This window comes from Mastomys coucha, unplaced genomic scaffold, assembly GCF_008632895.1.
Source record: "Mastomys coucha isolate ucsf_1 unplaced genomic scaffold, UCSF_Mcou_1 pScaffold10, whole genome shotgun sequence".
In the NCBI taxonomy this organism is placed as follows: Eukaryota; Metazoa; Chordata; class Mammalia; order Rodentia; family Muridae; genus Mastomys; species Mastomys coucha.
In genome coordinates this window covers 988,519-1,001,785 of record NW_022196892.1, presented here as the reverse complement: position 1 = coordinate 1,001,785, position 13,267 = coordinate 988,519, and the positions used below count along the sequence as shown (strand labels likewise).

The 13,267-nt window shown below is 40.6% G+C and overlaps 1 protein-coding gene across 8 annotated transcripts in view; it reads left to right on the top strand.

The window, feature by feature from the left end:
- Nucleotides 1-13,267, top strand: part of CUNH3orf67 (chromosome unknown C3orf67 homolog) — a 231,407-nt gene that overhangs the window by 31,181 nt on the left and 186,959 nt on the right. Inside the window, exon 1 of one of the 8 annotated variants that reach the window (XM_031344516.1) lies at nucleotides 6,544-6,605. The exons of the other annotated variants lie outside the window; for them this stretch is intronic. Within the exon in view, the coding sequence (XP_031200376.1) occupies nucleotides 6,562-6,605 (44 nt within the window). The 5' untranslated portion in view covers nucleotides 6,544-6,561. Of the gene's footprint in view, nucleotides 1-6,543; nucleotides 6,606-13,267 lie in introns of those variants that run through there. 8 annotated transcript variants of the gene reach the window in all.

Genomic DNA, 13,267 nt, shown 5'->3' with positions numbered 1-13,267 from the left:
TTGGTTTTTTGGTTTTTTGGTTTTTTGGTTTTTCGAGACAGGGAGCCCTGGCTGTTCTGGAACTCACTTTGTAGACCAGGCTGACCTCTATCTCAGAAATCCACCTGCCTCTGCTTCCCAAGTTCTGGGAATAAAGGTGTGCACCACCACTGAATGAAAATTCACAAGAGAAACTTTAGAAATTTTAGAATACATGAAGATGTAACAAGATACTTCATTTTTTATTTTTGTGAGATCAGGTTTCTCTATGTAGTTAGCTGGCCTGGAATTTACTATGCAGCCTACGTTTGTCTAGAATCATAGAGATCTACCTGTCTCTGCCTTCCAAGTACTATGATTCAAGATATGTGCCACCATGTCAATCATATGGCACTTTTGAGTAGTCAGGTGGATCACTGATATCAGAAGGAAAAAAAATGTTTAATTCCTAAGAAAAGAAACATGGCATTCCCAAATCTATGATTACAGCAAAAGTGGTATTAAGTATTTTGTAATATCGAGAACTTACATGAGGAATTAAAATGTTCAACTGAATAGTTGTAGTTACTTAAAAAAGCAAGAACAAACCAAACCCCAAAGCAGTAGAAGGAAGCAAATGGAGATGTGGAGATGGCTCATTGAGTAGCCTGAGCTTGAATTCCTGGAACCCAAGTAAAGCCAGATGCATTTGTACCTGCTTAATCCAGCTTCTGGATGAAATATATTGAACATGACACTAAAATGTGGAATCCCATGTTCATAGGTTAGAAGGATTAATATTGTCCACATTGCCCAAAGAGAACTACAGGCTTCCCATCAGAACAGCACCAGAAAGAAGCAATTGTGAAGTTTATATGGAAGCACAAAAGACCCTGTATTAAACAAATACCACTGCAAACAAAAAGAGTAAAACTCACAATATATTATTTCAGGACAGTTTTCAGAGCCATAGAAACCACAGCATCCTATATTGGCATTAAACCATACAACCCAGTAGAAAAGACTAGTGGCCCCAGAAATCAGGCCAAAGATCTTCAACCTTTTGGGTTTTTATAAAGTTGCCAAAATATATGGTAGAAAAGTCTCTTTAAGAAGTCTTGCTGGGTAAACAAAGTATGTACATGTCAAAAGTTAAAATTTGTTCTCACTTACCATATACTAAACCAATCAATACAGGCCAAAGACTTAAAATAAGACCCAAAACTCTGAAAGTAACTAACAGAGAGTTAGTTACTCTCTGTTGCTGTGGTAAAGTACCATAAACCAAAAGCAACTTAGGGAAAGAGGCCTATTTTAGCTTATGGTTCCAGATTGATAGTGTGGTAATTTGAATAAGAATGGCCCTATAGGTTTTAGGTATGGGATATTGCTGTCATAGGCCTGACCATGCTTTTGCTTGGAAAAATATGAAACACTTTGGGACTCTGGACTACAAAAGGCAGTTGAACAGTTTAAGTGAGGCTTAATGGACCATCATAGTAGGAGCATGGAAGACCAGGTGCTGAGGGTGATTTGACCTGTAGGGGCCGCTTAAGATGTTTTCAGAAGAGAAGAATATTGGTAAGTGGTCCAGAGACCATTCTTGTGATATTTTGGCAAATAATGTGGCTGCTTTTTGCTTTTGTCCAAAAAGTCTTCCTGAGGCTAAATTGAAGAGTTGGATTAATAGCATTGGCAGAGGAAATGTTGCAGCCGACTGATATTGACTATGTTGCCTGGTAGTGACCACTTTTGTGCAGATCTATAATGAAAAGGAACACACTGAATAAGGAAAAATGTAAACTATACAGTTTGAGGAGAAAAGGAGCACAAGGCAGTATCCTTTGTTCAAGGAGCTGAGTTTAAAGGAGAGCCTGATGGAATAAAGGGACTGGTGACCTCAGGTCAAGACTCCACCTAACTCAGCTTCCAGCTTATGAGAAGGAGTTAAAGAAAAGCTTAAGGAATGGAGAAAACCACTGGAAACAGAAAGCTGATGCACATGGAATGGAATTAGGGGCCATGTTCTAGTACTAGCAAGCAGTAGAACTCAGCAGCTTTTGACCATATGGTTCTAGCCTTCTAGTCACGGATACAAGAAGGGAGATTGGAATCTCCCTCCACAGCTAAGAAACACTGTCAAGGCCAGACATGTGTCAAGAGAGTGTTTATATGGGGGCCCAGAGAGGCCCTTGAGTGAAGCTATGAAGGTGAAGTCTGGACTGCCACGATGTTAGAGATGCCCGAGCCATGGGATACTTGTTAGGATAGCTGTAGATCTGGCGTGGAAACAGCCCAAGAGAGAGAAATGTTCACTCAACAGAGCTGAAAGAAGTTGAAGATATGAAGAGCACTTTGATGTCAGACAGGGAGATGCAGAGTTGAGAGTTTGCCCTGTTGGTTTCCAGTCTTTGGTCTAGTATTTCGTCATATGCTCTCTTTACTCCCTTTTGGAATGGCAATGTTTATTCTTTGCCATTATATGTTACAAGTATGTGACTTGCTTTTTAATTTTGATTTTACAAGAAAAGATTTTGACCTTTTGACTTTTAAACAGTTTTGTGACTGTGGTAGACTTTGGGGAGTTTTGAAGTTGAACTAAATGCATTTTGCATTATGATATGACTACAACCCGATGGTGGCCAGGGAGTGGAGTGTAATGGTTTGAATAAAATGGCCTCCATAGGCTCAGAGATTTCAATGCTTGAGAAGGATTAGAGATGTGACCTTGCTGAGATAGGTGTAGCCTGTTGGAGGAAGTATGCCACTGGGATGGGCTTTGAGGCTTCAAAAACCCCAAAGTACCTTTTCTTCCTGCTTCCTTTAGGTCTAGATATAGTACTCTCAACTATTTCTCTAGCACCATGTCAGACTGAGTACTGCTATGCTTCCTACCATAATAATAATGGACTAAACCTCTGAAAACTGTAAGCAATTCCAAATTAGATGCTTTCCTTTTTAAGAGTTGCCATGGCCACAGCATCTCTTCACAGCAATAGAACACAGGCTAAGATACATACTGCCCATCAGGGTAGGGAAGCAAGCATGGCAGCAGAAGCCAGATGGTAGAATCTTCTGCATGTAGGGAGCAGAGAAAGCACAGAAAATAGTGAATGATTCTGAACTTTGACTATGCAGAGCCAGTCTGCCTTGATTAATCATGAAACTTTGTATATGATTGAGGTAGCCTTAGGATCCCAGACAACAGAAATACATCACTTAGGACAAGAGTGGCATCAGAGAGTCAGTTTAATGAAAACTTTGACTACTGTTTACTTCTGAATAACAGTAGAAGTGCTCAGAAATGTCTACAGACGATACTGGCAGGAGGCTCTTCTGTGTACTCACTAAAGAAAGACATTCATCCACATACACTGAACAACTTTCAAAATCATTTATCTTTGACACAGTACTATGCTGTATGCTATAGACATCCCATCCTTCATTGCTGCTATGGCTGTGATCCAGGATTACTTACTATATATAACACACATGTCACTGTGGAGTGGTTTCTAGTCTTTCTATGTCTTCTGCGTCAATGACATTTTGTAAAGTACAGGTCAGTTATTTTATAGAATGTCCCGTACTTGGTATATCTGCTATTTGATTTTGGTTAGAGTCCTGGTTTGCATATCTGGCAGGAATTTTATGCAAGTACTATATCCTCCTCAGTAGATTCCAGGAGGCTGCTGGCATTCATGTGGGATGAAGTTTCAGTCACTCAGTTAAAGTGTTATCCATCACATTGTCTCATAGTGCAGTTACTATACAGCTAGTCATTTGTGGGGCCCACGTACAGTCGGGGACCACATAAACGCCTTTCTCCTTATCCACTACCTTTATCATAATGATTTCTGCTGAAAATAATTACTACTAGGAGGGCTATAAAATAATCTGAATTTTAAGTTCTCTTCTAGTGATGCAAATGAGAGCCAAGTGTGGTAGTCTTGGCTGTCTGCCTAGCGTATTTTGTCAAATGTTTCTCTCTCTAAATCACCTGAATTTTGCTTATGTACCTCCCCCATCAGCAAATTGTGTATCTAACAAAACTGGTCATAACGCAGGTCCTAGAGTGGTGTTTAATTGATAGGAGTCCTTTTCTTTCATGTTTGCTCTTGAGGAGTGGGAATCTGACACACACTCAGCCAGTTTAAGGGAGCTTTAGGGGTTTTGTTTGGGATGTTGGACTGGAAACACCTCTTTGCAACTGGACTCATTATTTGACAGGGTAAAATTAAGGCTGTGTATCAGAGGAAAGGTGTGTCACTAGTGACAGTTTTGAGCCTGGAAGTCAGTCGGTCTCGAAGTTCTGTGGTGGTCACTGATGTGAGCTATTACAACAGTTTTAGATGAGCTTGCTTGTGTTGGGTTAGATCTGTTGCTCCTGGAGGCAAATAAGCACTAATAATTTTTACTTGGCATTAAAAAAAAAAAAAAGGTAGGAAAAATGGATGAAACCTTTTCAGCAGCCAGCAAAAACTAAGTGCTTTTCCTTGTCCTTGCCAGCTTGGTGACAGAAGCATGGCATAAGCTTTGAGGAGGTTACAGTGGCAGAACAGTATGGATCCCATCTACCCATGGTCCCATCTACATAGGCATGAATTTTTAGTAGGGATGGCTAAGGCTGTGGAGAAGGGCTGGCTGCAGTTGGACTCAGTTACCTCATTCATTCATTCATTCATTCATTCATTCATTCATTCATTCATTCAACATGCTGACTGGAAACAGTGAGAGACCAGACACTGGTGTGTTATGGCCACATGAAGCGCAGGGAAGTCATCACAGGTGATGCCTTGATTACAGTCAGGCGTGGAAACCAGCATTTGAAAGCTTTGATGCATTCATTGTCTCTCCTCCACCCTTCCCATCTTCCTCTCTCCTGTTCTTTTCCTTATCCCTCTTTGATTTCTCACCCCTCCCCCACTTTCTTCCTGTCTCTTTTTTTTCTCGTAGCCTCTTCCATGTTTCTGGTTTATTTCAAGGTTCACCAACTTAATTTTATAACAATTAATTGAGAGCATGGTAGTTAATTAAGACACTTAACATACCCACTTGTGTCCATTCATATACAGATAGTTGCAGTAGATCTGCGGGTAAGGATTTGGAGCAGGAGCTAGGAGGGCTTTTGAAGTTAACTATTAAAAATAATTATAGCTGCCACAACAAGCTGAGAGCATCATAAGTAGAATGTTTGGCCCATAATGCCTTTCTTCTTCCCTCTCAGGACAGCCCTCTCCATATTAATATGTCTTTTTTTCTTTGAATTTGAATTCAAGAAATTGAATTTCAAGAATTTGAATTCTTGCTAAGATGTCAGATATAATAGCTCTATCCTGAGGGTTGGAGTAACCAATCCCACATTTTTTCTCATTTCGTAGAGCATGATACCTCTACCAACAACACTGGATCTGAACGTTCCTATGCCTCACTCCACTACTCAGACAGAAAAAATGGTCCCAAAACACATATTTGAACAAATTGTGTAGATGACACTGATATAACTGAATTTAAAGAACAACTGTCATTCTGTTGATACAGAGCTGCCCAGTATCTGACTTCTTACCATCCTCCAGCCCTAGCTATTGTCTGGTGTATGCATGTAGAAACCCATTCAAGAATTCCTCACACAGTGCTTCATGAGTGAACCCCAGGGTCTGGCTTCTAAAAGTTTAGGTCAGACTCCCAGCAGTACAGAGATTGCACCCCTCAGCTTTAGACCTGTGTCTTAGGGTTTTATTGCTGTAAAGAAACATCATGACCATGGCAACTCTTATAAAGGAAAACATTTAATTGAGGCTGGCTTACACTTCAGAGGTTCAGTCCCTTGTACTCATGGCCAGAAGCATGGCAGCCTGCAGGCAGACAAGGTGCCGTAGAAGGAGCCTAGAGTTCTACATCTGGATGGCAGGCTCAAGAAGTGAATGCTGCTTTGGGCATGGCTTGAGCTTCTGAGATCTCAAAGCCCACCCTGCAGTGGCATACTCCTGCAACAAAGCCACACCTACTTCAACAAGGCCACACCTCCTAATAGTGCCAGTCCCTATTGCCAAGCATTCAGACCCTTGAGTCTATGGGAGCCATACCTATTCAAACCACCACACCAAGAACAGATGCCAGGTGTCCAGCATTTTAAAGACATTTCCTTACCTATCATCAGAAGTTCAAGTGTACAGGAGGCCACTTGTAATTTATTTAGTATAATGCCCTATTTCCACCTTTGTGGGAAGCTTTTCAGGAACAAGACAAGGCAGATGACAATCAATTGCTGTAAGATTGTGAAGCAAGGCAGATGCGGCGAATCAATTGCTGTAAGATTCGATGAGCTGTTGCTAGGAGCAAACTCTTGCTTCCTAATCCCTCTCCATGTCCCTGCTCTTCTTCATATGCATCCTTGCCCAGTTTCTGCTTCTTCCTCACCTCATGTGTCTTTCCATCTCTTTTTACTCTTTATTGCCCTATGCTTTCTACTTTCTGTGTTGTCACTTGCTGGATCCTCTTGCCTGTCCTCTCTCATGTCTACTTTCAGGAGGAAACTTACTCAAGGGGACAACATTACTGTTTGAAAGCCCCAGGAGATGCTAAAGGACATGTCTACCACCCTGGATGCTAACCTCAGACATTTTAGGCCTCCAAAGAAGAGAATCCAGGTACTGAGACTGCTCTCTCTTTTACTCACTCAGCACGTATCAACTTTATTTATGTTCATCAGCTCTCAAGCCTGCCCACACCCCAACAGACACACATGCATTTCAATCAGAACAATGATTGTATTGCTATGTACTGATAAATGGGTAGCACCTGTCTCTTGGTTGGGGAGGGGGGACTCTCACATACAGCACTTGCCAATTCCTGTGTTGTAAATACTCCCACCACAGCTGATTGCAGGCTGTTAGCTGGCTATCAGCCATGAGGACCTGGATGAAGATGCTCATAGTGGAGTCTCATAAGTCAGTCAGGTCTATCTCTAGACCACAGGAAGGAAGAGTCCTCATTTGCACCATGACTCCATAAATACATGTTTGAGGTTAGCCATCAATGTGTGCATTGCTGTAATTTGAAACAGCAGATGACTGTTCACACTCCAACAGACTCCTTTTTCAGAACCGCCATAGAAATAATTAACAGCAGCAGTATATGATAATTGTCACAGCACTACCTTTTAGTCTGATTAAGTACAATCCAACCGCAAACACTGCCAAAAATATTTAAACCTTTCACTGATTTGCAAACTGTTACTCCCTCTCTCATGTGTCTGAGCTCAGTCAAAATATCACTTAAATTGACATAACTTTTTGGAATATAAATGTCATAAGATTTTCATTAATATTCAGTTAAAAAGTAAAATATCACTCAGTTACCTTATTTCTCATATTTACATTTTACATCATTTTGGTGGGCTTTTATTATTCTTAAGTAGCTTCACATTCTGTTTTATGATACATTCTTTCCAGCAATAGCTGTGCATACAGATGGAAATGTTGGGAATCTGGATTGGGCTGATTTTTTTTCCATTCTGTTATGTGATTGATCTGGTCAGTGAACAAGAAATTCTTCGAGGCCATCCATCACTCCAGGCAGCCGCTGAGCTAAACCTTCTAACTCACTGCTTCCAGTCAGTCATGCAAGATCCGGGTTATAAATATTGAATGCACAAACAACTGTTTAAATTAGCTCTCCTATCTGTTTTATGCAATTTCAGGAGATGAGCAAGCTGATATGTTGTTTAGCAGCAAGAAATAGAAAACAGTGAATTCAGCATTACCCTTCCATACATCACAGAATTCATCCTGTTGGCAAATATTTGGATCAAATTAATTCTTATTACCTTAAGTTAAATTAGAATTAAGGCCTCCAAGCATGGAATTTATGTAGCATTTTTTTTTTGGATATTATAGTTGAACAGTAGGACTGTTAGTAAATTTAGCAATCTGTCATATATATAGTAGCCAATTGTTAAATACTTCTGTGAATTTTGTTACCTCGTTACAGTAACAAAAACAGGGTAGTATTTGGAAAATATTTGGGCAGGAAGGAAAATAGCAGCTGGCTTGCCCGCACCGTTATGGTGAGCGTGTAGAATACTGAGCTCATGCAGGTGTCCGTGCTTCTGTCGGAGTTGTAGCAAGCATGCTCACTTTCACTGCAATTGATATGCATAATAGATAAAATACCAACTGTCTGCTTGGACTCCTAGAAGGCTTTTTGTATGCAATAAAAATTTATGTAAACTTCCCAAATCTCCGTGTAATATAATTTATTACTCAAATTATATTATGCTGGGATAATACAATTTCAAGTAAAAGATGTGTGCCTGTGCCTTCATTAATAGCAAAAACAAACTGATTCCTGAGGAAAAAATTATTTGTCTCACTTCCTGGGATGGCAGGGGTTTCAACAGCTAGGCAGTAGAATTTCAGCTTCACAGGTTAGTGGGTCAGGCTGCTGTGACGTTGTTCACTTCCAAGACTCATTCCCTCTTTTCTTGAAAAGTGTTGGTCAAGATAGCCATAACTCCAGCTTCTTCTGGCCATTGAAATGTAGCTGAAGCTTTCTGGCCAGGGCTCATTACCTTGGCCAGAAGCAGGTTACGTGGCTGTCTCTAGCTACACCAAAGTCAAGGAAGGTGACTAGTTGAGTTGGGTCTCTGGCTGTCCTGGCCAACTCAGCTGCCTGCCCCGTTTATCTGACAACTCAGCTGCCTGCCCCGTTTATCTGATTACTTTGTTTGGTTGGCTTTGGAGCTTTGCTCTTTTCTCCTTTTTGCTTGAATTGTGGCTATGATGCAAGAAGTATGGCTGCACTGCCTGCCTACGGAGACCCAGGGTGGGATGCTCGGACAGGAAACCCAAAGCTAGGAGTCTCCTGCTGTCCGACAGGCTGAAGCCTTGGACTGCTTCCCCCCAGATTTGAGTGAGTCAGCCTCATTCTCATTTCAAATATTATTGCTGATGTTATTGGAGGCTAACACTTTCCCAAGGGTGGAATACTTTTCTTCCTCGGTTAATATCAACATCTTCTTGATACTGTGCATGTGTTTTGTTTTTTTTAAACACAACCCACAGTGGAATTTTAAAGTCAGAATTCACCTGTACTTATGTGGAAATGAACTAGGCCAACAGTGCTTTATTACTAAGCCTTGTCACTTACAAATGAGTACTATGAATTACTAATAAGTATTTATGATGATGAAAGTTACAACTGTGGAGAAGTCAGGAAAGTTTCTTTATCTCTGTGGGCTCATCTTTCAAATCTTACTTCTTTCCTTTCTTGGCCCATTCCTGTCTTCCTCATTGTTGAGTGCTCCTAGCCCAGGGAAGGAGACCAGTTTCTAAACAGTATGGCAGCATGGCATGCTCCAGAAGTATTGTCAAGCATACCAAGCTGCTTTTATTATTTGCTGGCCTGAATGAATCCAAGATCTCTGATGTGGTGCTCGCAGGATTTTTCATTCTGGCTCAAGTTGTTACGTCCAGCTAAATCTACAGCCAACTCCTTTTCTCTATCTTCTATAGGGCCCAAACTGTCTATAAGACTATTGGACTCTCAGATCCACAAACCTTATAGCCTTGGGACTCTTTCAAGTTCTTACTTCTGTACCCATTCTCTCCATCTGTGAAATGTCACTGCCTCTTTTAAGCTGAGTTAGACTATCCTTCGCCCTGAAGCTGGCTCTTCCATTTGAATGAAACCGCATCTACTGTGGTTTCTATAACATTCTTTATATGTTCTGTAACAGCATTTATTGAGTTGATTCATAGTTATTTACAGGTCTGCCTTTTCTAGTAGACTGTGACTTCCACTTAGAGATGAGCTGTGTTTTAATTTTCCGCTCTGGTATCTAAGTCAGCATTTGGAAAAGAGTAACTATTCAGAATTTGAAGGACATTTTATTTTCTAACAAGAAAACAAGTTTGTTTGGTTTATTTTTATTTTTTGTTTTTAGAAATGCTTGTAGAAATATAATTTTAGAAAAAAAGTAATTTTAAAATCTCACTACTCCTTCACTGAGTACTAAGACTATGCAATTATTGAATGCTACCTAGAGAAAAACATGCTGCCCATGGTTCATCGTCCTCAGTTACTCAACAGTGAGCCACCCAGGTCATTGCTACACACATTTTCATTAACCCACCATTGTGGTTTTCTTACATCCATATATGTTCCAGTGATTCACGTAGCATATGTGTGCAAAGATGCCCTAGAGTTCCCACAGGGATTGGTTCTAGGACTCCTCAGACACCAAAACCTGGTTGTGTTTGTATACAACCTACATGCATCTTTCCATATATTGTGAATCATCTCTACATCACTCATAATAGTTAATAAAGTATAAAAGCTATGTAAATAGTCATGCTGTCCTGTTGTGTGTGTACAATCAAAACAGTATTCCCAGCAAATATTTGAATCCACAGTTGGTTGAATCCTCGGGTATAAAACCTGTAGAGTCAGAGGACTGACCATATAAAGAAAAGTAAAACCTAAGACAAAAGGAACTCACCTCCAGAAAGAGAACACTCCTTTCTCTTTCAAGCCAAGTCTGCTTATGGCTGGGCTGAGCTTGGGCTTTACCTAGCTTCAGTTTGATCCAGTTCATTGCTGCTTCAGGTCTTTTGAGGAAGAGGTCAGGTCCCTCCCTTTAGCAGACATAGAACTCCGACTCCAGGTGAAGTTTTAGCAGATATACACGTGTGTGACAAATGTTAGTATCTTCCTCTGTTTTACAGTTCAGATGCCAGGTCCTTGGACCACTGGTACTCTTTGTCTATATCATCAGTACCTGGAGACCCAGGTGTCACTGGAATTCTGTTGTCTATGATCTGGTCCTTCCTGGTTGTGCTGGCTAGTTTTATGTCAACTAGACACAGATTCAGTCATTTTGAAAGAGGGATGCTCAATTGAGAAAATGCCTCCATAAGATTTGCCTTTAGTACAATTTCTTAATTAGTGATTGATGTGGAGGGCCCAGCCCATTGCGGGTGGGCAGTGGCCATCCTGTAGTGAGCAGAAGGCCAGTAAGCAGCATTCCTCCATGGCCACCATCAACTCCTCCCTCCAGGTTCTGGACTTGAGTTCCTGCCCTGACTTCCCTGGATGATGAACTATGAGCTCTAAGATAAATAAACTCTTTCTGTTGATCTTGTTCCTCATGTTTTATCACAGCAGTCGAAATCCTAACTAAGACACTACACTGACCATCAATGTAGAAACCACTGAGAACAGCTTCCTAGTGCTCTATGATGGCCTAAAATGCTTCAGAGGATATTCAGCTCTCTTGGGTCCCTGTTGAGCCCTGGTAGCTGAAATCCCAGAACTCAGCAAATAAAATTCTCTCCACCCTCTTGTTGCATCATCAGCCCCTGGAGACCCAGGGGGAATTTGGCAGAAAGGTGCAGCTTGCCTTACAGCGGGGGCTTCTCAGAATTCTAACCACTCCAGCCCAATGCAGCCACTAACTCTAGGCTGCTTTCTCCCCATCCTCATTTGTGGATGATTTCTTATCTGTCTTTTGCTCTACTGGAAATAAAAACAATGGTATATCTCTCTGCTTTTAAGAAGAGCTCATCTATGCCTGGGATTCAGTTCATTCAAGTCTTTTTGTCTGATTGCCCTGATGGGTATTTTTATTGTGATGTTTATAGTTGTTAGATTTGATTTTTGTATCAGAGATGAGAGCAGCAGTCTTTGCAAATGTTAGACACTAACCTCCCATCTCTTTCTAACCCACCAATTGAATGATCTTTCTTTACATCCATACGTGTGCTGCATATATAGGCATGTATGTACATATATATGTATATATGTATACACACATATACACAGACAAACTATTATATATCAAAAACCAGAAGTGTGAGGATTTAAATTTTTTCTTTTGTAAAAAATTATTTTCTTTGAGTGTTTTTCCTACACACACACATATATATACATATATATACATATATATATATACATATATATGTATAAATATACCACATATGTGCCTGGTGCCTTCAGTGGTCAGAAGAGGACATCAGATCCCATAGAACTGGAGTTCTGGATGGTCATAAGCCACCATGTAAGTGCTTGGAACTGAACCCAGGACCTCTGCAAAAGCAACAAGTACTCTTAACTGCTGAGCCATCTCTCCAGTTCCTTAAAATAGTTTTCATTAATTAATAACCATCTTATAGTTACCCTTGTCCTATTAGCTTATATCCAAACTACTAAAAGTGCTGTTATAGCTGTAGAAATAATTTCAGCTTTCCTTTTAAAAAATTTATTCTTCTCTCATCTATTACACCCTGACCATAGTTTCCTGCCCCCTCTCTCCTCACCCACCTCGCCTCTCCCCAAGAGCCACTCCTCCATTTTCTTTTAGAAAAGGGCAGGCCTCCCAGTGATAGCAGCCAAACATGGCAATAAGACGAGGCACATCGCTTCAAGTAAGGCTGCTTGAAGCAACTCAGTTGGAGGAAAAGGGTCCTAAAAACTGTCAAAAAGAAAGTCAGAGACAGCCAAGAGAAACGGTATGCCTTTCACTGAAACTGCACTCATCTGTTTCTATGTGTGTAGGGTATTTTTGCAAATGAGAACTTAATGCGTTATACTGTCTTTTAGGCCTCATAAACTCTAGAAGTGAGAGTAATCAATACTTAAATTTTATTAATTCACAAATACTGCAGTCTGTATTGAAGACTGTATTAAGACTCAGATAATGAAAACATTTAATTACACTAGTATATTGACTCTTTTATGACAGTAAAAGCTAATGATTCAGTTATATCTTTTATCTATGTGGAAATATAGGTGGGAGTTTAAGCAAGATGTCATCAGTCTTATTTCAGGCCAGTTTAGTTTATCTGAAGATGTATAGAATGACAAAAGGATGTGCTTAGTTAATATAAATTGCTATGACATTTGTCAATCTTTTTATTAAATTTTTTATTGCTTGTTTTATTTATTTACATTTCAAATGTTATCCTCTTTCTAGTTTCCCCTCCACAACCCCCCATCCCCTCCCCCTCCCCCTGCCTCTATTAGGTGCTTCCCACCCATCCACCCACTCCCGCCTCAGCACCCTAGCATTCCCTGACACTGGGGCATCAACCCTCCACAGGACCAAGGGGCTCCCCTCCCATTGATGCCAGATAAGGCAATCCTCTGCTACATATGCAGCTGGAGCCATATACCCCAACCCCGTGTACTCTTTGGTTGATGGTTTAGTCCCTGTGAGCTTCGGGAGGCCTTATTGGTTGATATTGTTGTTCTTCTTATGGGATGGCAAATCCCTTCAGCTCCTTCAGTCATTGCCCTAACTTCTCTATTGGAA